The sequence below is a fragment of the Rhamphochromis sp. 'chilingali' genome (genome assembly GCF_963969265.1).
Source record: "Rhamphochromis sp. 'chilingali' genome assembly, chromosome: 1".
Taxonomy (NCBI): domain Eukaryota; kingdom Metazoa; phylum Chordata; class Actinopteri; order Cichliformes; family Cichlidae; genus Rhamphochromis; species Rhamphochromis sp. 'chilingali'.
In genome coordinates this window covers 64,474,312-64,502,027 of record NC_137929.1, presented here as the reverse complement: position 1 = coordinate 64,502,027, position 27,716 = coordinate 64,474,312, and the positions used below count along the sequence as shown (strand labels likewise).

The 27,716-nt window shown below is 41.0% G+C and overlaps 1 protein-coding gene and 1 long non-coding RNA gene across 2 annotated transcripts; both read right to left on the bottom strand.

Moving 5' to 3' along the window:
* Positions 1–4,620: 4,620 nt before the first annotated feature.
* Positions 4,621–9,785, bottom strand: LOC308409561 (uncharacterized protein; the record flags this gene model as incomplete). Its single annotated transcript, XM_080902402.1, has 5 exons — positions 4,621–4,727; positions 6,371–6,508; positions 6,652–6,903; positions 8,947–9,213; positions 9,716–9,785. 5 exons carry the CDS (start codon positions 9,783–9,785, stop codon positions 4,621–4,623), a joined length of 834 nt encoding a protein of 277 aa, XP_080758528.1.
* A 136-nt stretch (positions 9,786–9,921) lies between these two features.
* On the bottom strand, positions 9,922–12,219 carry LOC308395769. The gene is made up of 3 exons (XR_013971454.1): positions 12,101–12,219; positions 11,434–11,582; positions 9,922–10,164 (listed from the first exon to the last, which is right to left on the bottom strand). It is a non-coding gene; the product is annotated as an uncharacterized lncRNA (long non-coding RNA).
* Positions 12,220–27,716: the final 15,497 nt, after the last annotated feature.

Genomic DNA, 27,716 nt, shown 5'->3' with positions numbered 1-27,716 from the left:
TCTTCAGCCAGTGGACGTGAATCATGGGCCTGTTGATGTCCAACTTTCAGCTCATACTGATGACCCTTTCTGAGCATTGCCGTCATGGTTGCGTCCTTCTCCCTTATGCTCTTCCACTATTGCTCTGTCTCCAGCTTTAGTGGCACTGTTCTCATTTTGTTCCCCTGCCACTCAGAGTACACCTCAGATGGCTCCGTGGAGTAGTGCTGGTTTATTCTTCTGCCTTTAATATCTCTAGTATACTTCTTCAAGTGGTTGGCCAAGGTTGTCAGTCATCTTTGCTCTTTCCAAGGCTGAGTATATAATAATAATAAATCCCCTCTTGCCCCTGCGGGTGGTCTATCCTTCAAGCTTGGGTCCTCTGGTAGACAGATCCTTTCTTATTTAATGGTTTTTATTTATTTTCATGACTATTTACATTGAAGATTTTCACTGAAAGCATCAAAACTATGAATGAACACATCTGAAATTAACAACAACCTGTGGTATAAGTCTGAACATCCATTCATTCACTTCCGCTTATCCTTTTCAGGGTCGCGGGGGGCGCTGGAGCCTATCCCAGCTGTCATAGGATGAGAGGCGGGTACACCCTGGACAGGTCGCCAGTCTGTCACAGGGCCAACACACAGAGACAGACAACCATTTACACTCACATTCACACCTATGGGCAATTTGGATTAATCAATTAACCTATCCCCACTAACTGCATGTCTTTGGACTGTGGGAGGAAGCCGGAGTACCTGGAGAGAACCCAGGCAAACACGGGGAGAACATGCAAACTGACAAGTTTGACAAGCCTGACAAGGAATGTGAAGTGAAGACCACGGCAGGTGTCTACAACATGAATCTCACCGAGAGAAGGTCAAGGGTTTGCAGGAGGGCTGGGTATCGTCACTGATTTCTGTAATCGATTTGTTTTTAATTTGTTTCAATTTAAATTAGGGAAATTTTGCCTCAAACAGTAAGAAATATTATAATTCTGATCATTTATCAGTACTAACACTCGTGAGACTTCATCACAGGTGTAAACATCACAGCAGATGCCTTTTTGTCAGTGTAAGTGAGGCTAAAACACAGAAAAACATGAAGGAAATTTTCCTGGCCTGGCTTTTTATAGCAAATACCTTAAAAATATTCTGGAGTAGAACAAAAACTGAGGGAAGCATTAATCAGCATATGAACAGTAAGTGATGCTGCTGAACTGAAGCAGAGAAAAGTTACAGAGGTTTGATTTGAGACACAGCTAAGGGTTTTAAAAAGTTTACATTTCTTAGATATAGATACTGGTCGTGAACTGAGCGAACACTGAGAGAGAGAGAGAGCTGTGCAGGAAGTGTGATTTTTATGGTAAGAGGGAAAGTAAGAGGGAACTGTTTATGCTGTGAATGTAAATGTCTATAAAATGTGATGCGTAGTTTTGATCTCCTTCTTCTGCTGTTTCAATGAATTTTGGTTGGAGAGTGACAAAATGTGCAGAATCAGAACCTGTAAGATGTTGGCTTTCAGCCCCAGCAGCAGGTCTGTATGCGTGCGTGAGCTTTGTGTTTACGTCTTCATTTGGAATCTGTTTACCTGCTGTCATTTGCTGTTTTAGCTGTTTGATGGTTGTTCAAATGAAAGCTTTAACCTGAGATTCTGGTGTTTCTGGCAAAATACATTTATATTTTGATATTCAAGCTAAAAGCGGTAATTGAAACGCGCACTGTCAACAAAGCAAAGGGTGTCTGCTTTCAAGAATCTAAAATATAAAACGTGTTTTGAGTTGATTCGCACTTTTTTGTTTACTACATAACTCCATTAAAAACAATTTCCAGGACGAAAGATGAAAAAACATTAAATGAGAAGGTGTCCAAACATTTGAATGGTAGTGAACAGATTGTTCATAACGAAGCCATAAAAGAGTGTGAGGCTGATTATCAGTGCATTTGGCACCAGTACACTCTAAGTCTTTGTCTATAACAACAACAATAACCAATTTGTAATGACATCAATAGATCTGCACCCTGAACACTGGCAGGAGCCAACTGTGGTGCTGAGGCAGCTGTGTGTTTCTACTGCCCAGAAGCTGCTACAAATCATCGTTCAACTTAAGCATGAAATTAGAACTTAAGCACAAAAGTTTTGAGCGTAAACAAGACTCACCTGTGGAAAAGCTGCTTGATTCGCTGAGTCCTCTGAGTTTAATGATATTGTTGCAAATCAGGAAACTCACAAAGACCGCACTACTACCCTCATACTTATTTCCTCTTTGTATTTTATGCTAAACTGGGCTACAAATTTCCAACGCAGGAACAGATATGCTTTCTCATCATTTATGATGCACAGGTTGCCTGCATATTGTATTCTTCAAATGTCAGGACTTTTTTCTCAGATGGTCATATCACACTGTCACTTTCTGATAAGACTTCACAGGTTTTCCACCTTTATAATTCAGTTTGATTTGAGTTTTTTTCCCCTCAAAGTCTGACTTTGCTCTTAAGCAACCACAACATGCGTCATTTGCTTATCTGTACTGCACATTATTTCCGTACACTGAGGGGGAATTTTGTTTTGAAGGCACTTTTTAGTGCCCGTTGACGTTATCTCAGATCTCTTTCTAATGTCGACTTGCTCATCAAAACAATCAACACCAGCTTCACCATCCAGCTGTAGGTTGGTTTTCTTCTTCTACTACAGCACCTCCTGCAGGAGGTGAGGCCTTTTGAGTCAAATGATATCAGTGAGAGAAAGAGCTTTAATCGATCCCAAGCATTCAGGAAAATGAATATGATATCAGAGATCAACATGAGGCTGAACTCAACACAAACATGATCTTAAATAGACAGCATTTGTGCATATTTTCTTACTGTAGCTCTAACTACTGCAGAACTGGCAGATTCCTCCTGCTGTAGTTTCACTGGCAAGCATCATTTCTGCTCATGATATTTTACTCAGAAGCAAATCTAGGTTACATGTGCATCTTGCAGCTGCGTCTCTTGCTGGATAGATGTTTTTTGGATGGCTGAATGCTTCTACTGTTCTCGTGGTCAAACCTGGGGTTGAAATTCTCCCATGTGTGCTGCCCACAACAAGTTTCTCCTCCCCATCAACTCCATGCTAGCTGCCAGCTATTAGCACAATTACTGATCTGTAGGCATGAATAAACTCAACCAGTCTGTGGCCCAAGTCTTACAACAAAGTAAGAAGTGTTAAATGTGTGAAATCTGAATTCAAGCGAGTGTCAAAACCTGTTTTAATTTCAATATTTTCTCATAGCAAGAAGAACTTATTTTCAAGATTTTAGTTTTTTACCTTTTGGCACCATTTTTTATTTTCATAATAGAAGTGAAAACACAGCTAATGGCTGCGTGTTTTTGCTCATTTACATTTACAAACTCTTTTGCTGTGTTACCCATTTCACTGCATAACTACAGATGCTATGAATTACTAGAAATACTAAATCTAGAAAGTTTTTAACCCAAATGTAGAAAAAGGAGGCAGATGAAAACTCAAGGGACCATTTAGTGCTGAAGTCCAAAGATAAGCAAGATACAAAAGCAAGAATAAACTAAGGTGTGAGAGGTTTGCACAGCATAGGAGACAACGACAGGAGAAAGGAAGGCCCTGTGCAGGGGCTAACCACTTCAGGGGGTCTACCACGAGGCTGAGCGAGGCCTGAAGACACTTTAGAGCATCAGCCTGGACATGGAGAAGGACACATGAGCATCTCTGGAGGTCAAATGAGCAGCCAGCAGTGGAGCGGCTGCACCGGAGACTGGCTGATATCGCAGTTTCTCTGGGGACTGAAAAGGTGGCCAGCAAAAGAAATGTTGTGGAAAATATTTGATTTTCTTTTTATGTTACTTTAAACTTTCTTTCACTTGCTCAGTTAAATTGAGCTGATTTAGTACCTTTTCCAATAGCTTTCATGCATTCTGTGATTTGTTTCAGCCAACCATGACTGCACTCAGTTTGGCCTCTCTCTGGTGAGAGGATCAGGGTTCCTTCTGTGCAGGCTGTCAGTCATCAGACTGAAAAAACAGACGGCCTGTTTCGTGGGGTGTAAGCATTACATTAAAAAAAATATTCAAGATTCAAGAAGTTTATTGTCATATACACCGCACTTTGCAGGTTCCCTTCACACAACTAAATACCAACTAACTAAAATATACATGTATATGCATCATCAGTTTTAAGCCACATGTATGTTTGAAGTCAGGCATAAAGTCTGGTGGTGTTTTAATAAAGCTCCATCTTTAATATCTCAGAGTCAGTTTGCTGCTGTAGCTCCACAGTCACCTCTCAGAGATGCAGTGACAAGAAGCCATCAGCAGGTGGCAGCTTAACATCACGGTTCTATTCATTTTGAATATACTTCTTCAACCCAGTAAAGTTTGAAACTAACAGTTAAATTCTCCCTTTGCCCTAAAAATAGATCCTATAAATAAAATCTCACCTCTAACCCCGATAACGTTTGTTGCCAGGAAAGCACCGCTTCATTTTTCATGTTAAGAGGTCGAAGATGTAAACTAAAGAAAACACACAGCAATGAATTTACAAAAAAAAAACTTTATTGATACAAAAATTAAAAACAACATGCAACAAAATTCATGGACTTCAAAACATGACAAAGAGTTTAAGTTAGAAATTATGCTCAGTGGTGACGTCAGCCATGACATCATCATACGACTGGTCCTCATCTTCCTCGGTGGGTGGAGGCATCGTTATGGAAACATGTGAGCTCCTGCCTGTTAGGCGCAAAGTAAGAAATGACAACAGTGATGAAACAAACTGTAAATATAAAGAAGTCATTTTTCTTTTGAATAATACATTCTTAATTTGAACTTAATTTGACATCGACTGTAGATGTTAACTTATTCTTGTCTGACGATAGATTTGAGCTTCTATTTGTCGCCATCTTAAATAATTTGGGGCCAACAGAAAGTGGGATGGAAACTGTTAAGACAGCAAAACTGGACCGCCAAACTGTATTAGACTTTATTTGAATTGCAGATTGTAGTGACTAAAACTAACATGTGGCTAAAACAACTTCCAAACCTAAGCCGGGACATGTGAATATCAAGACGTTACTGCAGTGCTGCCTGAGGGCCTGAAGATCATGGCTTTTAAATTTAAGCTTTCATTTATTCCCTTATGTATATTGATTTTGAGTCATTAGCCCATTGGTCCCATTAATCCAATCACTGACCCCCTCTGGAATAATGTGTATTCTGTGACCCAATGAGTGGTTGCTAAACGTAGAAAAATATTTAGTATACACATCCAGAAATGCATATACTATTATATATTGTACATATATTTATTAGTTTCAGATGTAGCCATTCTTGTATTTTTCTTGTTTACGTTATTGTATTTGCACAACTCTGTTGCTTGTGAAGCTCGCACACAAGAATTTCACTCACATGTACTGTACCAATGTACCTGCACATGTGATGTGACAATAAAAGTGATTTGTCTGATTTGATAAAGTTGCTGGCAGTCCATAACATGAAGCTGGTTGTAAAAAGCTATACATTGAGGACCTCCTTGTATTTAATTTGGTCACTAGCACATTGCAAACGTTGCCTATAATTTGAAAGGAAGACACTAACTTTTCTGCAAATAAATGCCAAATACTTCCCAAGCTGTGGTAAAAGTGTCACAGAAACCAGATGATGTGTAACTTTTACTTTTAAGGCAAAGTCTGCATCTTCCATGCATCTGGGCAACCACTGCAATCTACAAGTGTCCAAAGCAAGAAGGTTTTTGATGCAGCACCCTTTATGTGACTGATCTCACAACCACTCAGCAACTGGTTTGAGAATAAACACACAGAGACTGGAGGTTACCAAGGGTTGCTTCTGAAACACAAAGCCTCTATGAGATCATCTAATATATCGATCATGTCCCTAAATAACCCGATTAGTAGTGAAAATTGAACCACAATGAGATGTCTTAGTCTTTTGCTATCCTTGTTCAAATACAAATAATTTTGATGTGAAAAACAAAATAAATACAGGTGCACTTATAATGAATTATGAATAATGAATTTCTGTTTTTGATGCTGTTCTACACATCATCCCAGTTTTCTGGGAAACTGGTAGATTAAGAGCCCTGAAAACATGTCTCTGTAGATGTTGGCCAGTTCGTCTGCCAATTCCCTGCTTTTCTTATCGACTTTTGTGTGAACTGTAATTAAATGTGGCTCAGGCACATCAAACCTCCATCAAAACGGCAATAACTTTGGTTATTCTCTGATTTTTACATAGTAACTCTGGTTTATGACAAAATATTCATGTTCAGTAACCAGTGTTTTTCTATTCTGGTAAAGATTATAGATCCAACACTACGAGATGGACGGGTGATTTTTGAACATAATGATCAGTGTTACCTGCAGACATGCGATATATAGAAGCCATGAGGAATGTGGAAATTACATATGGGAAGTACACCAAGATGTAGCGCAGTATTCCCAGAGAAGACAGGTTTTTGTGAGGATCTGAGGTGGGGGCATCAGGATCTTCAGGATCTAGAAACAAACAACAAAGATCTTGCTGGAAAAAAGCTCTTTTTATCTTCTCTCTAAACCACAGATGAACAGTGTCTAATACACATCAAAGAAAAAAGACCAAAGTCACCAGTCATGTCATTCCTTGGATTTTCAGTCCTTACCTATGATGAACAGCCAGCTGAATGGAGACACTCCCACACTCATGTTACACTTGTAGATGCCCTCATGAGACTTTGTGATGTTATAGATGATCATGTGACTTCTAGGCGCAGTCCCAATAATAGATTCATTTTTATAGAAAGTTGCTGGGATGTCGGATTGACTGTTCTTTGATTCACAGAGCAGAGTAACGTTATCTCCCTTCATCACGGGGAGGACGGGACTCTGCAGGATTACTGGAGTATATTCTCGTTCTGAGAGATAAAAACAAAATGTTTGAATACACAAGTACATGCCATGTAGCAGAACATGCTATTCAGCTTTATTTATCTAGCACTGTCTGATGAGAGGCAGATAAAATCAGAGTAAATAAAGAAAGTAAACCTTCCTTAGTTGCTAAGGTTTCAAGTATCAGGACATAAAATATTCTGATTCCTTAAAGTTCTTAAAATTAAGTAAGTAAAACCTCAGAGGAACTGCATGACATGACATATAAAACAAATTAAGCCAGAATAGAGAAACAGTGGGTGAGGAAGTATTCTGGGCAGGTGCTACTAGTCAAATGCACTTGATTATTTGATCATCAGCAAGTGTGAGTACTTCTACAAGATGCAGTTCAATTCGGTTTCATTTTTATTGCAGCAATTTACAACAGTAGTCACTGTCATTGTGGGTCATCTGAACATCCTGATCATAATAAATTACAGCAGTGCAGATTCTGAGTAATAAATGACTGAACTAGTTTTTTGCATGAACGTTTCTTGCAGATATGCAGCACTTTTTCTGTACATTTGTTTAATATGTACATGGAAGGACATATCCTGGTCAAAAATGACTCCTTGCAGTGTTACTGGAGGCCAAGGTAATCCCACTCAGAGTAAGCATTTTGGTTAGATACAATGTTTCTAACATTTTTAGTGCAAATTACAATAATCTCATCCAGCTCATCCAGGTCCTTAAGAAATCCCTGCAGTTTAGCTAATCAGTGTGTGTCATCATGGATAGATAAAGCTGGGTATTATCTGCACCAAAGCGATGATAGGAAAAATATATTTGGGAAAAATATAATTGATTCCACCACTAAACCCTGTGGAACTTCATAATAAACCTTTGTGTGTGAAGAGAGATATCAATCTACATGAAAACAGAGTTTATTAGATAGATATGGAATGATTCAGAGCACTGCAGTGCAGTACCTTTAATTTCTATTGCATGTTCTTCTCTGTGTATTAAAATATTGTGGTCACCTGAGGAAACCTGGGGTTGTTTTTGTTGTCTCGATTCAGTGACAAATACTAAGACGTCTTTTTATTATAGAGCAGCAAACTCTTCTTCCAGTCTAAATGAAGATCTAGAATAGTGAGCTGCCTTTCTCTCTACAGCTTGCAGGTTATCTGCTTTAAGGCACACTTTTGTGAGTTATACCAGGCACTCATGCACTTCTGATTTGAGGCCTGCTTTTTCAATGAAAGCTGTTTAATGCAACACTAACAAGATAATCAGTCTTGTGGGAGTCTAGGTAGCTGTTTTACATTGTGTTGGCGTATGTCATTGGAGAAGATAACAGTGGAGACTTTACATCCTTAAACTTAGTTACAGGATTCTAAGAACGACATCTTCTGTGATCAAATGTATCAGTGACTTATGCAAAGTCCAGGAGTGAACCCGACTGCAACCCTGTGGGATCTTAAGATAGCTTAAGAGAGCTGTGCACATTAATAAACTGAAACAATGCTGTAAAGAAGAGTTGGCCAACCTATTCTCATGAAGTTAGAAACTATTATTTTCTACAAGCAGCAGCATTGTGAGGTGTATTTAGGTTTTCACAGCCTGCTTTTTCCAATTAGTTTTTGTCCTGATATGGTGCATTAAGTTATGTGTTAATAACTTTTTCTTATTTCCTGGTATGTTAGACCTTAGAAATTAAACATGGTGCACTTTGTCTCCACCATTACTTTATCCACTTTAGTGTGCAGCACTACAGCTTTGTGATTAATCATGGATTCTGTTAACTAAAAGAAAACAAAACTAGCATTAGTGAAATAGAAATGCATGTTTTTTTCTGTTTAGCTCGACTATGTTTGTTCATAGTAAAGCATCTATCCACTGAGCTCAGCTGTGAAGCTGTACAGCTCCACTGTTTGTGTGTGTAAAACAAAAAGTGTTCATTTAACCATTTTTGTTATAACAACTTTGACACGTGTTTTACAAGCATGACTATTACGTGTTTAGTTTTCTCTCATTCGTATACATTTTGAGGGCTTCTGTTTCAAATTAGATTTTTAACCCTCTCCTACCATAAACTGTGATGTTGACTGAGTTGCTCCGCTGGTGTGTAGGAGATTCGCACCAGTAAACAGCACTGTCGAGCCCCTTGATTTTGTGGAGGATGCAACCATAGGAAGTAGCTTTTCCCCAGACTTCACATCCGGACACTTGTTTGTCAAAGGTGCTGAATCTCTTGACTGTCCATCCTTGAATGCCGCAGCTCAGATTCAAGTCCTTGTACTCAAACATCTGAGCGGAGTTGGGAGACGGTGTGAGAGGGGGAAGGTCAGAATGATCTGGGGACAGAACAAGACTCAGTGTGTTAAAATATGTGCGCTGTATTCAATGTTTTCACATTTCCTGTTGTTATGAGACGTCTTCTGTTTTGCTTATTCACTTTGTTTCTATGATACACGTGTCAAAACTTTTTTACACTAAAAAAATGCAACAAAATTCAATTAATGTATTTATTATGTTGCTGAGCCCCAATCAGAATTCCATTCATGCAAGGCATTACAACTAATATTAATATAATATGCATTTTAAAATCATATATATTTAAACCTTTACAAACCCCAGTTCGACTGGCACACATTATTACATATAAAGCAACGTGTTGGATGATGTATTGCAGCGCTACGAATCTCACTGAGACTGGTAACACAATTAGTTTTACAATAAGATTTTCTAATTAACACAAATCCTAATAAATACATGATGTCAGGTAACCAAATCCAAGAGTAAAGAAGAGATTTTTAGGATGTTCCTTCAGCATACTCACAGCCGTCCTGTTCATACTTGAACTGAATGAATCCTGATGAATGCTGGGGGATTCCCAAGATGCACTGAATGTTTCTTCTTCTGTCATCTTTACCCTCACTATGTGTTTATACAGCTGTCTGCATCCATTCATCTATTTTGTTCACTTATCTGGGTCATGTCACAGGCAGCAGCTTAAGCAGACAGCTGTTATTTAGTGAAATGACTTTGTTCCTTACCTTGTATCAGCAGCCAGCTGGATGGTGATTCCCCATGACCACTTATGTCACATTTGTAGGAACCTTGATCAGCTTTAGATGCTTGGTAGATGGTCGTGTGGTTTGCAGTTTCACTTTTGATGGGGTGATCATCTTTAAAGAAATTAGCAGGGAGGTTGGAGGGATTCTTTGTTCTACAGAGCAGAGTGACGTTCTCTCCCTCCACCACAGGGGCAGCAGGACTCAGCAGGATCACCGGGTTCTCTAAACCTCCAGAAAATGAAATATGTTGTTGTGTGATTTCAGGTGAGGAGACAGCCTACAGGGAAGAGGTGACTGCCCTAGAACAATTATGCTAACAAAATCAGCTATCTCTGAATCTCTGCAGGAAAGAAATTAGGTCACTGTGGTTTACAGAGAAGGACTGGAGGTGTTGCGTCCACATACACAGAGACTTCACATGGACTCTATACACAACTGATATTCAACAGGCCCAGTGGGATCATTTTTGGTATTGCTAAAATGTAATTTATCTGCTTTTAAAAATGATTTTATTTCAGTGTCCCAGTTTAGGGAACCTAACACAGCACAGGTTAGCTACCAGCCTCATAGAGGTCAATCAGGCATCCATTTCTAAAACAGATCATGAACAGCCCCATGCAGCAAGAAATGTGCAGCATTATAGCTCATTTTTTCCACATGCGGAGAGCTTACTGACATAACATGCAACATTAGCTCTGGTTGGCTGTGGCACAGAAAGTAGAGCAGGTCGCTGCTGATCAGAAACACATCAAAGAGCTACAGCTCACAGACTTTAATGTTAGACTGCAAAAGTGTGGCTTGTTTGGAGCTGCAGCCCTGAGCCAGACCACCAACCAAAAGGCTGGTGGTTCAATCCCTGACTGCACCAGTCTCAATGCCAAATATCAAGTTAGTCAATAGTGCTTGTGTTAATGGGAGAATAATAATAATAATAATAATGGATTGCATTTATATAACGCTTTTCGGGACCCCTCAAAGCACTTTACAATTCCACTATTCATTCACTCTCACATTCAAACACTGGTGGAGGCAGCTACAATTGCAGCCACAGCTGCCCTGGGGCAGACTGACAGAGGCGAGGCTGCCATATGACGCCATCGGCCCCTCTGGCCAACACCAGTAGGCGGCAGGTGAAGTGTCTTGCCCAAGGACACAACGACCGAGACTGTCCGAGCCGGGGCTCAAACCGGCAACCTTCCGATTACAAGAGGAACACCTAACTCTTGAGCCACAATCACCCCGAATGAATGAAGCAAGTTGTGTATAAAAATGAGTCCACTTAACTGAACTAAACCTTTTTGGTTTATATTGATGTGCTTCCCTTTATCACAACTAGTTCCCTGTAAAACACTATACACGTCTATAGTTGCAAAAGTCTATTGGAGAGAGAAGAGCTGATTCACACATGAATGAGTCACATTAAATTTCATAGAAACAGGAAGCAGGAGTTATGTAGCCTCCTTCAGGCATGCTGAAATGCAGTTTAATGAATCTTACCATTGACAGTGATGCTGATGGCGTTGCTGCTGTGACCGTGTGTGGACTGGCACCAGTAAACCCCAGAGTCTGAATGTGTGACTCTCTTAATTTCACAGGTAGAGGAAGTTTGAATACCCCAGCCTGATGTGCAGTCAGACACTTTCAACCTGAGAAACATCGTTTGTGTTAGTCCTTTACACATGTGGAATAACCTGATTCTCAACTTCATTTTTAGACGACTAATGAATAAACTAATTATCTAATTCAGTACTATACTGGAATCATTTTACAGTCCAAGGTTGTAAATTATGCAAGAAATTCTCAAACCAGGCATTTTGCCAGATGCCTGCTGACTCTCACTGTCACTCATAAAGTACTTTGGTGCTCTGAATCACCAGTCAAATATCAGTTTGTCAGCAGTTTGTTATGAGACCGCTGGAATTTGCTCTTTGTTTTGCTGATTGCTTTTCTTTAACATCTCCTTTTATTTGCTTTCAGTCTCCGGTTAGGTTAATTCACTGAAAATGATTCTATCAGGTTTAGACACTGAAAACATCTCGGTAGAAATGATTTTCTTCCTGCACAACAGCAACTGAAAAGATGAATTAGCTGAGGGAAACATAAAGAGTGCTCTTCCTTTAACATGCCAGTTTTGTGATTTTAGTTATTTAAGCAGTAAACTGACCCTTTTTTCGCTGGGGATCTCCACACTGTCCATTCACCGGAGGCGATCCGCTCACAGCTCAGACTGATGTGCTCGTACTCAAAAAACTGGGACCAGTTGGGAGTGACCTTCAAAGAGGCTGAGAGAGATAGCACAGCATAAGTGTTTAAAAGGAAGGTGACCCTGCCGTGGTCCCCAAAGTTATACCCAGAAACAAATTTACAAGTTAAGGTGATTTTATCAATACCAAACTGAAACCTTTGACTCTGGGGTGAACAAAGGCCAAAATAACGAACGAAACAAGCTGGGATCTGATAAAAATCAGTGAGAAATGTACCATCATACCTGGAGAGAAAAACACATCATCAGCAACATCTCTACATAATCCACTCAGATCCACAAACAGTCTGTGAGTGTAGTAAATGTGTGGTTTTTAAGGCACTTTACATTGTTACCATCCTACGTGTGAACAGTAGTTGGACAGTCGACCCCGTGCTGAGAAAGCTTCCTCCACTACAAACTCTGGTGTCATGTAAACTCATGCAAACTTTGGCCTAAAGAAAACGCGCCTTTCTCTGTTGAACCTGCACCAATGAGAGCCGTGCCTCCTAAGTCGACTGACTTCCTGTTTCCTTCCCATGCAATGGCCTAAATAAAATAAGCATGTGGTTCTTTTGGGCTTTCTGAACATTTGCTGAATACAAATGCTCAAATTCTGATTTTTCAGCTCAGTGCTGTTTCTGAGGGGTTATTATTTGAGACCAGATGTTAGCCAAAGTGAATAAATGCACTCACTGAATTAATCAAAAACCCAGAGAGTTACCAAGTTAGTGAAACAGTGTAACAACTGAGCTTTGCAATTGCTGTCGTTAACATAGTGAGTGTGAGAGATCTGATGATGGTGTGCTTCACTTCACACACACACAGAAGAAATGTAATGAATAAAACTCATGTGTTATGTTGCCCCACAGCAGTAATAAACAGTAAAGTAAGGCAGCTATTTGTTCTTGTGCTCTGATCGGACATTTATCTGCTGTGTGACATGTTGTCTTACAGATCTCTGGTTAGCGAGGGGCAAACATGCGTCTGCGTTGAGCTAAGGCTACGATACGAATGCTTGATTCGGTAAAAGATACTGTAACAGCTAGGGGAGCTAAGGGACCTTCATCAGTGAGGCAACTGACTTTTTTAGTTTTCTTGGGTGATGATGGTGGTTGTTTTGGATTGACTGACTGTTATTTCCAATGTGTAAATATGAATCATAAAGGAGCAGAAAATACAATGAAAACATTGGGCTTTAGCATTTAGCTTTAGGAGCTGTGTTGGTGTCATTAGGAAGAAAAGCCTGATTCTGCAGGCAGGAAACAGTTGGTGAGGTTCAGTTTGAAGATCCTTAGATTAGAGAAGAAAATGTTTATAATAACATCTCAGTGCATTCAGTCAACACACATGCAGACACACAGACACACAGACACACACACACACACACACATGCAGACACACAGACAGACACACAAAGACACACACATGCAGACACACACAGACACACACATACAGACACACACACAGACACACACGAAGACACACAGACACACACATGACGACACACACAGAGACACAGAGACACACACACGCAGACACACACACACAGACAGACACACACAGACACACACATGCAGACACACAGACACACACAGACAGACACACACAGACACACACATGCAGACACACAGACACGCACAGACAGACACACACAGACACACACATGCAGACACACAGACACACACAGACAGACACACACAGACACACACATGCAGACACACAGACACGCACAGACAGACACACACAGACACACACATGCAGACACACAGACACACACATGACGACACACACAGAGACACAGAGACACACACACGCAGACACACACACACAGACAGACACACACAGACACACACATGCAGACACACAGACACACACAGACAGACACACACAGACACACACATGCAGACACACAGACACGCACAGACAGACACACAGACACACACAGACAGACACACACAGACACACGCATGAAGACACACACACAGACACACACACACAGACACACACACGCAGACATACGCACGCAGACACACAGATGCAGACACACGCAGACATACGTACGCAGACACACAGACACACACAGACACACACATACAGACACACACAGAGACACACAGACACACATGCAGACACACACACGCAGACATACGCACAGCAGACACACATGCAGACACACACACACACAGACACACACAGATACAGACACACAGACACACACACGCAGACACACACAGAGACTCACAGACACACACATGCAGACACACACACGCAGACACACACAGAGACTCACAGACACACACAGACACACACACGCAGACACACAGACACACACATGCAGACACACACACACATGCAGACACACACACACACACACACACACACATGCAGACACACACAGAGACTCACAGACACACACACGCAGACACACAGACACACACACACACACACACACACACACACACACACACATGCAGACACACAGACACACACAGACAGACAGACACACACATGCAGACACACAGACACACAGACACACACAGACGGACACACACATGCAGACACACACACACACACACACACAGACACACACATGCAGACACACAGACACACACACAGACATAAACAGGCTTGAACCTTACCACGACTCTCGGCTGACGTCCGGCAGGTGCTCAACACTGATATGAAAGTCAAAGTCAAACCACACAGTGTGTAAGTGTTCTTAAAAACTCTCAGTCATACGACACAAACATGAAATCACTAAGTTTCATTTGCAACTCTTAACTTTAAGACATCTGATAACTTTAAACTTTCATAAAACAGCCATTCAGTCTGTCACAGAACTGTGTTCAGCAAAAACAACGTTATACGTTATAACGAGTTATACATCAACAAAGAACTCAAACACACCTCTGTGCATTTTAATCTATAGTACTTTTGCAGTATTGTGTGGCAAGAAGTTTTGGTTGTTAATTTTTGTTCTGTACTTACAGAGGAGAAGCAGAATTGCCTTCATGGCGTCTGCACGCTGCAGTTTCACTGACCGTTTTGTAGCAAAAGTGGCGACAACATCCTGTTAAAGAAACCACACGGTGGTGAGGGGGAGGAGGATGTGAGTTCAAGACAAAAAGAACATAAAAAAATACTTTTTTAAGGTATTTAAGAAGAAAACCTTTATCTGGTATAACACATTATGTTAATGTGTTTGTAAACAGGGGGAGAAATGAAACAGGATTCAGATCCTCTTGTTCTGACACCAAACTTTGAAAAAAACAAAAGATAAATGCAAGCAGGAACTGAGACATGAAACAGCCAGCTGTACATAAGAAGCCATCAAATGCTTTTATATAAGGAATAAAGTGGAGATTAATATAATATGGATATAATTATCTGCCAGTTGTAGCTGATAGGTTTCAGCACATCTTTCTTACCTACCTGGTAAAAGTTTGCTCCTTCCTGGAACATAGGGCGAGAGCTCATTACTCCAAGTCGCAAAGTCTATTTGAAGCTGCTCTGTGAATCCACCCATCTTCTAAACAGCTTAGTATCAAGCGTCATGAAGACAACACTGAACTGCCAAAAGCTGCTGTTCCTGTAATGTCCACTTAAGAAGTGAGACATGAGTCATACTCATAGTTTCCCTGTTTGCCTTTCCTGGACTGCGCCGTGCACATTGAAGAGAACGGCAAACTCAACATCGAAGTTTACCGGAAGCCCACACACACGGACCAGTACCTCCTGTTTGACTCCCATCACCCTCTGGAACACAAACTTGGAGTAATCAGGACCCTACACCACCGGGCAGAACATGTTCCCTCTCAACCTGAAGGAAAAAAGAAGGAACACACACATGTAAAGGAAGCACTCAAAACGTGCGGCTATCCTAAATGGGCGTTCTTAAAGTCAGCTAAGAGGCACAGAAAAGAAGACCAGACACCAGCGAAGGAGGATAAGAAGGACAGACGCAACAACATTGTCATCCCCTATGCAGCCGGTGTATCAGAAAAACTCAGGAGAGTTTTCTCCAAGCATGACATCCCGGTGCATTTCAGACCCAGCAACACACTCAGACAGAAACTGGTTCACCCGAAAGACAAAACGCCAAAACACAAACTTAACAATGTGGTGTATGCTGTACAGTGCAGCAAGGAATGCTCAGACCTCTACATTGGAGAGACCAAACAGCCACTTCACAAGCGCATGGCACAACACAGAAGAGCCACCTCCACAGGACAAGACTCAGCAGTCCATCTGCATCTTAAGGATAAAGGACACTCTTTCGAGGATGCCAATGTTCACATTTTGGACAGAGAGGACAGATGGTTTGAAAGAGGAGTGGAAGAAGCATCTATGTCCACTGTGAGCGACCATCTTTGAACAGAGGCGGGGGTTTACGACACCAACTCTCTGCCATCTATAATCCAGTTTTGAGATCCCTTCCCAGACGCCTTAACGCCCACTCACATCCTGGGCCATCTGATCTCAGGAATTCGCATGACAAGGTGGGGCCAGGTTTCACAATGAACCCACCCGAAACTCTGGCTGATTGGGTCCCACACCCAATTTCACACCTTGGCTCAGGTGATTAGAGGATCATCAGGGGGTCCTTTTGTCCCTCTGTGGGGGGTCACTCCCACTAGGTTTATATCTGGGACTCTCCACCATTTGACCTTAGAACTGAAGAAGCTTCTCGGATGAGAGGTGAAACGTCTTCAAGCAACTTAAAGAAGTCCAGACGCTTTTCTTTGCAAGCTCCTTTGACTTTCCCTGGTTAAAATGTCATTTATAAAGCAGAACGTGGTGGGTATTCTTGTAGGCTTGCTGCCTGCACTCTGGGTGTTTCCCAGTGGATCAGAGGGTTGCTTCCTGTGACGTCAGATATTTGAATGAGCTAGGAACAGAGTGAAGAGTTCATTCATATCAGAAGGACTCAGTGTAGAGCTGCCAATCATCCTCCTAGTTGGTTCAGGTGGTTCAGAAATCTGATTAGGATCCCTACCAGGCACCTGCTGGGTGAGGTATTCTGGGCATGTCCTACCAAGAGGAGGCCATGGGCTAAATAGACCTCTTGGCTGGATGGATGGATGGATTTCTCCCTTCATAATAAATGCTCTACCTCAGTGAAGATGTCTTGGCAGTTATGTCCATTCCACATACTTTCTCACTTGGTTTACGGCAAATCAAACCTAAAGGTTAAATGAATACAGAAAACACAGACAGAAAGAAGTTACATTAAACAGTTAAATAAATCCAAACTTTCTCTGTGCCTACAAGTCTGGACTGACTTTCTTTCTTGTGGCCGTCTGGACAAAATGCTACTGGTGTCATTACTGTTCAGTAATACTTTTCTTACGCATCTGCTTCCTGAAAATAGCCACAGGTTTGCACCATTGCTGCAAAACCGTGACAAGTATTTACCACAGTATGTAAAGAATATGGTATCTTAACTTATTGATTCCTCTCTTTTTTTAAGTTTGTTGATAAGTCAATCAACCTGGTCATTACCACCTGTGCTTGATGCATTGACTGAGATATCAGCTCAACCATCAAGGGCATCCCCAGAAGCTCTTAACAAGACCGTATGAAGCATTTTATGTAATGATATTCACCTTATTTGCTACTTTACAGTTAAGTTGATACATATTAAAACGTTTAATGTTTAATCTTAGAAAATCACTTTAGGTTATTTTTTGTAGCACACTTCACTCAAACAATATTAAGTATGCTAATGCTATTAAAATTAATATTGGTGCCTCTGTTCAAGAAGCAGAACCACTTCAACTTTATAAGGGGTTTTATTTCCAATGGTGTTTGTCTGACTAACTGTGGTTATTGAAGGAAACGGTTTCCAAGGCCTAATCCGTGGATCGACTTCCTTCGAGGCGTGGACGTCTATCAGCAGAGAATGTACCTTCACCTATCAGCAGAGAATGTCCCTTAGTCTGTAACACAGTCAAATATATTCTCAAGTAATATTCAAGCATGCCATTCAGCGTGTTAGTACGAGCTCGGGAGCAGCTTGGGAGAACAAGAAAACAGAGACTGCTTCAGGTTGTCTTCCCAAATTGACTCCACTTTATTCACAAGTACAACAGTTTATATAGAGGGTAAAATTCATGAGACAGCAGATTTATCAGTTTAAACCAGTACAGACCAAGATAAGGCAGCGTCTTCCTGCCCTTGGGTGAAGAAGCATCCTTTGTGTAGTTTATCAGTTCAGCTACAATTGTGATTATCTTAGCGACATATTTTCAAGGCACAAAACAAAGAGTTCTTTCATTAGTGAATTCTGAAACAAACCATCTGGCCTTCAACAGGCGTCTCCTAAGAGATTAAGAAACTAATGTAGCTGAGGGAGTGATCTCTGTGGTATTTCAACCTTGTACCAGCCTGTGATTCTCACACATCAATTCTTGGGTCAAAGAGAAAAACACTGAAACAAAGGGGCCTTATTGAATGACAGAGTTTTCCTGCATAATGTCACTATAAAACAATATCCAGTAAATGCTACCATGGTACTAAAATACCTAACAGTTATGACTGAGGATGTACTGTTCGAGGTCACAAGCAGAAACAGGAAACACACACTTTCTGTGTTATAAGACTGAAGTCTCACTTGAATTTACTTGAAATTGATATCTATGAGCAATGCATCAAGTATAGAGACACATAGGATTTATCAGCATCTGCCACTTTTAGATAAATGTTTCTGGGATGTTTCTGTACATATTAAAGGCCGAGACCCGTTTGTTGTAGTCGTGTGATACTGGTTCGATACCAGTATCACACAATATCCCCAAGAATGTTTGACGAAATATTGGACTTAAAATGTGTGAGTGATTGTTTTTCTCACCTCTTCTGTAGACTACACTGGCTCTTTGGTTTCTGTGGTAATGTGTTAAGTGTGGTGTGAACTGTTTACAAAACTAAAAGGTTCCTGAGGTCTTGGTATGAATGCCTGGTCTATGTGATATTGCCATGTTTGCTTTTTTAAACCAGACATACTGTAGTGAATTACTTCTGTGTGGGCTTTGTCTAAAGCACACCTTGTGTGTGAATGGGTGGATGACTGAATGTGTAAAGTGCTTTGGGGTCCTTAGGGACCAGTAAAGCGCTATACAAATACAGGCCATTTACTATTTGTTGTATCATCATTACAAACACTAATGCAAAACACTAGAAACTTGAAGATACGCTCAGGATGAAAAATACTCAAGCCTTGGTGAGAGAAAGCAGTGGATCCTGTGGTTAACACCATACTTTGTTCTGACAGTGATGTTTTTAAGCCCTGTTAGATGTGGTCACATGAGGTCACGAGAAGGTCAGAGCTGTGTGTGTTGCAATTTTGATGACTTATTAGTAGGGGAGGGTTTTTAGCTTGAATAACATGATATCAAGTCATTAAATACTAAATTGATTCTTAAATTATTAACTGCAATAGCCGGTCGCATGACAGCCACGGAAGGTCGACGGGTAAAGAGATCGGTTGTTATCGGATTACGTCGTTGAAGAGAAATTGTTCGAGCCATGTTTCCGAAGTAGCAAAGAGGCGACGGGTGGCCTGGATTGCAGCCATTCAAAGACAAAATATAACGTCCCAGAACACTCCAGCTCACAGGTTAGTCTGCTCCAAGCATTCCCACAAAGGTCAATCTGCTGTTGTAGTTAATGCGTCATTTTTCTTAACATAATTGGTGATATAGGTTACAAGCAAGTCTGGCGCTGAACAGAAACTGTCGTGCTATGCTCCTTTGTTTATTGTGCATAAATAGTGAATTGTCCTGACACAATATTGCGCTTCGCTTCTGTTATTACCATGGTACATTGACAAAAACATATACTTTTATTCACAGGATAAAACAGTTGTTTTGTATCACTAATTGTCCAGTGCGATTACAGCATACAATATTATTGTCACTGCTACATTTCTGTGATGCTACCAGAAATTATTTCCACTACTAATTAATTACCGTTGAGCTCAAAGGTTATATTAATAAACGGTTAACGAATGTGTATTTATGAAGACGATTTGTGAGACTGGTAAACTTATGATATGTACGATGGTCTTTACTTTCTACACGGTGCATTTCAAGGTCCTGCACCCAAACTGGGGCTTGTTGCAGTGACCTGAAGTTACTAAACTTCATGAGTGTATGCACTCACTCCAAGAACCGTATAATTATAAATCTGAGCGTGGTGAAAGTTGGGCAGCACGCTAACGTATTTTGTCCACTCTGTGTGGTCGTAAGGGTCTGACCCTTTCACTCCTTTGATTTTTTCCTCGTATCTTTTCTTTGCCAAGTCTGTCTTTGTACGGACCGGCATTGTTCTCCTTCGTTTTGTACATACCTTTTTGGGGGGCAAAGAAAACGCAAGAATTTACTGGAACCGAAGAATGAACGTTTTGCGGTGCTGCAAATGCTTGCATTTGATGCAGGTACTTGGATTGTTTTGCCACCAGTTCCCGGCATGCAATACGCGAAAGTCACGTGGTCTGTCAATCTCTATTGAGCATTGCGTGGCACATCCGACATGCTGTTTTACTTTTGTCCATGACGCGCTTACCTTCAGGGTCATATGTCACATGAAAACCAAAATAGTTCCAAACGCCAGATCTGAATGAGGGTGGGGGAGGTTCAATTTGCCATGTTGCAAGGAGAGCTTAACTTCTGTCTTGCTAGCTTGCCCTGCGCTCAGTGAATCTGCGTTCGACTACTCCGCCTAGGCTGCACTGTCGAGCGCAGATCCACTGAATGCTCAACACAGACAGCATCGTCAGAAGGAAAGTTGATAAAATAAGTTAAAAATTTTGTATTGTTCGATACATATGCGTACCGAACCGAAAGCACTGTATCGAACGGTTCAATATCGATACGAGTATCGTTGCAGCCCTAATACATACATACATACATACATACGTGGACACCCCATCAGTGCCAAAAGCCAACATAACACAGACTCTGATGCTGCAGGTTTTGTCTCTCTCCATCCAAAATTCACCAAACCAGCAGCAAAAGAAGATCAAAACTACACGTCACATGTAAGAAACATCGTAATTCCCTCTTACTTTTGCTGCTTTGCTTCCACCACAATAAAATCACACTTCCTGCACAGCTCTCTCTCTCTTTGTACTTCAAGAACAGTTTCACATCTCGAATCTCTGTTTTCTGCATTATTCGATTGCAGCCTACTGTGGTTTTCTCAAAAATGACCTCTGACAAGAAAGTCTCATTTCTCCAGTTCAATACTGAAGAGATTTAAACTTTTTAAATTGCAAAACTCTTAGCTGTGTCTCTAATAAAACCTCTATAACTTTGCTCTGCTTCACTTCAACAGCATCAGGTAATGTTCACATGTCAATTCATGGTTTTCGTCAGTTTTTGATCTACTGCAGAATATTTTTAAGTTATCTGCAATAAAAAGTCAGGCCAGGAAAATTGCCTTAATGTTCTTCTGTGTTTCATCCTGAGTTACTTTGAAACAAAGACATCTGCTGTGATGCTTACACCTCTGATGTAGTCAGATTTTTTATTCAATTTTTATAGCGCCACATAAAAACAACAGTTGCCTCAAGGTTTAATATTTTAAGTTTATTGATGATAAGTATTTATTAAGCTCTGAATTAAAGCTTCACATGTAAATCACAATGACATAGAATATAATTACAGTATGCTTAATCATTACTGGTACAAGCATCCAGGCTGGCAGCCATACGCAGTGATGCAATCTGATGGTTGATTCTGGGTTTGATGGTTGCCAGGGGAACCGCACTTGTTTCAATGTATTGTGCCAAGTGTAAAGTTTGATGAGGGGTGGGCATGTGTGGTTTGGGTTTGCTTTTCAGGACATGAGCTCGGCCCCTTAGTTCCAGTGAAATGAACTCTTAAAACTTTTGGACACCGTCATGCTCCCAACTTTGTGGGAACAGCTTCAGGATGGCCTCTTCCTGTTCCAACATGACTGCCGAAGTGGAAAAAGCAAGGTCCATAAAGACATGGCTCAGCTCAGTGTCATGAAGCACTGTGTGGCAGGCACAGTTGGCGACCCTGTTTGCAGGACTCTGATCAGGACTGAGTTGAGTTTATTGTTGGACTTACAGATCACAGAAAACAAATAACTTAAGCAGATACTGAGGAATACAAGCCAGGGAGCAATGCAGGAAAACGCCAAACACACAGTGGATGTATGACGACAACGTGGCAAGGTACAAAGGAAAACTGAAGACTTAAAAACACACATGAGGTAAGGGCAGAGAGACAGAAAAGTTAGCAAGCATGGAGACACAACTCATTTCCGTAGGGAACACAGAGGACAGACTGGAGGGACAGGCAGGGATCACAAAAAAACACCCCTCAATAATTCAAAACTCAGAAGATGACCAAAATATAAACAGACTACAAATAATAATATAATAAAATTCCAAATGAACCAATCAGCATGTTAATAGGAAGTAAACTGAACATGAGTGAACCAGGAATACAGAATGGACCCAAGGGACCAGAACTACATAAGAAAAATTCCAATAAATCTGCTCCTACATCTCATGGAAAGCCTTCCAAGAAGAGTTGAAGCTGTTTTGGTGGCGAAGGGTCGATGTCCTCTTAAACCCTATAGACTAAGAATGGGATTTTACTCAAGGTCGTGTGTGACAGCAGATGAGTGAATACAACAGCTTTCAGGAGTCTTTCAGATAGTAAATACAATAATCCACCCCGGATCATCACAGATAGGAACTGTTTTTCTTACTGTTGTTCTGTACAGATCCCAAAATGCCAGGATAGAGTCCACACCTCATCAGCTGTAATCCTGGAAACTGGAGCCCCTCACGGGTTTGTCCTTAGTCTTATTTTTTCTTAAACATTTATCCAAACATGCTCGTGGTCTGGTTTGGGTCTTTGCCAGCCCACAACGTGAGAAGGGTAGATTTTACTCAGCACTTTGGTCAGTGCTTGCAGTTTTTAAAGTGGGTGGCTCTCAGTCCATCATTGGGCTAAAACAGAGTGATTCTTCACTGTCATATCCACATGTAAATAACATCTGGCAGTATTTTAATCAATCTCCATCTTTAACATCACAGGGCTTCAGTCCCCTGATGTAGCTCCACAGCCTCTCCTCAGAGATGGATAACCTGAGTACTGACAGGAAGCGGTCAGCAGGGGGTAGCATATCACTGTAAGTGGTTCTGTACATTGTGACCTACAGCCTCAAACCCATACAGAGTTAACAGGGCAGTTAAAATTCACAACAGTCTAAAAATAAAAACCTGCCTTAAACTCTGATTATTTCTATTACTAGGACAAATACTGCTTTATCTTAAATGAAACATACTATAAGATGAGCTTTTTTATTGATAAAACATTGTTCGCTCAGACACGTGAAAAATTAGAGGGAACATTGATGAGCAGTGTTATCAGCCAAACCCAAACACACTGCAGCAAGAAGCTCCATCAGTGTCACACTAACTCGAGTCAAAAAGAAGCAGAACAAGTTTAAAAGAATAAAAAGTCACTGATGGATATAAAGGACATTTTATCTGTTCAGTCTCTTCATATGTCTCATGTTCACATGTTCCATATCTTAACTGTGTGTAGCAACAACAGATAACACACATGTGTGGGCCTCATCTGAGCTCTGACACATGTAGCTCAGTGACAGCACTGTCTCTCTCTGACTCTCTGTCTACATGGCTGTGGACAAAAATATAAACACTGAGGCTTCAAAATGCAGCATCTACAACACTGTCACTCTGCCTCCACCATGGAGACAGTCTCCATGGTGATGAGTACAACTGGCAGCTGAAACTGTTGTGAACTTCTCCATGAGTCATATTTCCTGTTTCAGAGCTGCTGATTGGCTCTTTGGGCCCTTTACCTTCAGGAGGTCATGGACGAAGCACTGAAGTCGTTTATCACGTAAAAAATATTTTTAGTTTATAATAATTTGATAAATAATAAAATATTAATAAAAACTGGAGGTTTTTTTAGAACTTAGATTTTAAGCTATTTATGCCTTTTTTGCTGCTCTTTTTTAAACTTATTCCCTTTAAACTGTATTTATTCTTTTTAAAATATATTGGTTATTGCACTGTAGAGGCTGGTGAGGAACAGTATTTCGTTTCAGGCTGTGTAACACGAAATGACAATAACCAATAAAGTCTTGAGAGCTGCCATCATTGTTCCAGCAGGAGGCAGTAAAACACCAAACTGCACCTGTTGTGCTGAAAAGGTGTGAGCATGTGCAGTAACCCAGTAAGTTACCTGAATATCTCTCTCTCTCTCACACACACACACACACACACACACACACACACACACACACACACACACACACACACACACACGCACACACACACACAGTACTGATACTAATGACTCACTCTCAGATCTATTTGGGTTTAATGTCAGGGTATATTTGTGGATGAAAGTTTTGGTAGGACACATGATGTGGACAGTCTGGTAATCCCAGAATATTTTAATGTAAGAAAACTCCAGACAGCTCTGGAGAAAGTTTCAGAGTAAAAGCCCTGGAGTGTTTTACATGTTATTCTGTTGGATTAAATCTGACGGAGCTGATTCATAAACACTTCACTGCCAGGTATCAGGTGACCTGCAGAGACTGATCCTACAAACACTCAGAAACAGAGTAAACCAAACTGCACCACAGTGATCAGACGAAACCTTCCTGACATGAACACAGCTCCTCAGTAAAAACTGTGAACCAGCAGAGAGACTACACCCAGCACCATACACCACCTCTCTGACACAGTACACCCTCGGGCAGGTGGTGTCCCCATAAACAGTCTGAGAAGCTCTGATTATTTACTATGTTCAAACAAACTGAGTGTCCACAAACGTCTGAGCTCACAGTGAGAGCTGCTGGCACAGTTTGGAGGTGTTCTGCCCCCTGCTGGACACACAGAGCTACAACATGAGGATCAGAGGAGGCTGGTGCTGCTTCACCTTTAGACACAAGAAGGAGGTCAAAAAATGTAAAAACAGAGATTGTTTTTAAACCTGTAAAGGGGGAAATCCTGACGAACCAATCCACAGCCAGAAAAGAAGTCTAACTCTGTGCTGCTCCAATCAGGAATCAGCTCTGTTACTGTGTGAGTGTGTAAAGTCACAGAGTAGCTGGTTTCAAATGTATCGATAAAGTTTATTCACATTTTATTTAGGCTTCAAAAAACAGTCCAAGTTTATTTCTTTGGACTTTGTTCACTTAGCGCCACCTGGAGGACAGTCAGCTCCCTGCAGCAGCTCTGGAGGACTGTTAACTGATGAAGAGCTCGGACTGCACAGCCTGCTTCATCACCGACTTCTTTAAATAAACATGACCACGATCAGTCGCAGCACCTCAGACAAACGTTTGTTACACAGCAGCCGCCTTCACACCGACTGAGCTCCATCACAGCTTCAGAGCTCAGCTTACTAAAGTCAAAGTTTATTTCCTCTCAGGTTTCTTACTTTCAGTAAAGTTTCACTGTTAGAGCCCTGACCAGCATCCTGCAGCATCTGGAGCAGCTGTGTGGTGCTGTCATGGCAATAAGGATCCAAATCTGTGGGGATGTTTCCAGCAGGGGTTATAACCTGCAGCCAGCAAGGTGTGCCTAATAAAGTGGCCGTGTTTATGTCCCAGTGCAGCAGCATCAGAAAACGGTGGTTTACATCTCTGTTACAGGAAACCTGAAGAGTTAAAACACAAGAGAAGAAAATCTAAACGTTACACAAAGAACATGAAAGAACTAAACTTCATAAAAACTTCACAAATGATGCTTTAAATGAAAAATAAATCCCTGTAAATAATTCAACAGGTCACATGTTAGAACCACCTTAACTAAACTCTGTAGCCGGTCACTGTGGTTTGTCCCAGCAGCTCTTAGGAAACAAACTGCTAACTTCAGTGTCAGCACACACTGTTAGTAAACTATGCAACACTGAATTCAGGTTTCAGTTGTGTTAAGTTGTGAAGTTGTGATGAAAGTCTTCTTACTGACACAGGTAGGATGGTCAGGCGTCCTCTGTTCCTTCACCGTTCATGAACTGTCACTTATAAAATGCTGCCAAACATCAACTACACTCAATAACTAAACGTGTGCAGGTTAAAGTGATGGACGCCCAGATCTGCACTCCAAATACAAACAGACTAAAGGTGTTTCCTCCAGAAACAAAGACAATATTTACAAAGGTCTCACAGGTAAATTGTGAGCGATCACAGCAGCATCTCATCCTGACTAACAGCTTTTAGATGCAGGGAGAGCGTCGTGGTTCAGAGGTGGTTCAGCAGATGATGAAGGCCTTTCTGTTGCATTGTGTAGTGCTGTGGAGGCCATGATGGTCGACTGGGTCTGCTTCTACTGAACTCACAAACACTTCTGAGGTATTTACACCTGAAGCCTCATTGAATGTGAGTCAGAAACAAACGGCTCAGCTGTGATTAATGGATGTTTCCCTGCATTTCTATTTTCACACAGTTTATTTCTTACAGCAGGAAAACTGAACAGAATGTATGTAAGAGGTCAGAGTGAGGATGACGTCACTTAATACAGGAAATACATGTTTGTCTGTTTTGATGATGAAGGACTTCTTCAGCTCTGTAAACAGCTACACTTGAGAGGACAGAGGTGATTTCATGGATCAATAACAATGTGTTTATCAGCTTTCATCATCGCAGTGCAGACATGACGTCAGATCTATCAGAGTGAAGGCCGTCTCTCTGATGACGTCACAGAGCAGAGTCGTTCTGTCCAATAAAGGATCTCAGATCAGCTGCTGCCATCTTGTGGCCACAGTTGGTTACTGTCTCTGAAAGTTGTCTCATGTTCCTGTTGTCCTGCTAACAAAGGCTGGAGCTCATCATGCTGAGAGGGCAGCAGCATTTTGTGGCTCTTCACACATGTTCATTATATTCTGATGATCCTGGATGGAGACAAACTACAGATAAGTGTGTTCAGCCCAACTAGTTTATCTCATTACAGCAGTTTGATGTTTCCCTTTGAATCCCCCTGAAGATCCTGACAGTGAAGCACGTACATAATACTCCAGCCTTTCAACTCTGAGCTTATTTAGTTCTATTAATACACTGAAATCTCATTTGTGTCATGAAGAAAGTCTTTAATCAAACAGAATTCAAAGATCAGAAACATTTCATATATGGAGTTAAACATGAATCATTGTTTCAACAACATATTTATTGTTGTCATAAACAGACAAGAAGACAACAACAAACTGCTCCTCCCATTCAACACATGTCAGTCCATATCCCAGCAAACTAAATCATCTCCATTTACACATCAAATAGAAACATGAATCACTTGTAATGATTAGAAACTTGATAGAATTTCAAATCTAGTTTGGGGAGTCATTCAGTGAGAAACAGTGAAATGATTTTCCATGTGAAAAGGTGGACAGCAGAAACAGAAAGAAACAGTGAAACTAAAAGAGAAACAAAGAGCTTTGGAACAACGAGGCAGCAGGAGGACAGCTGCAGTTTAACAGCTTCAACTCACTGACAGGAAACAACATTAGAAACATCATCATCC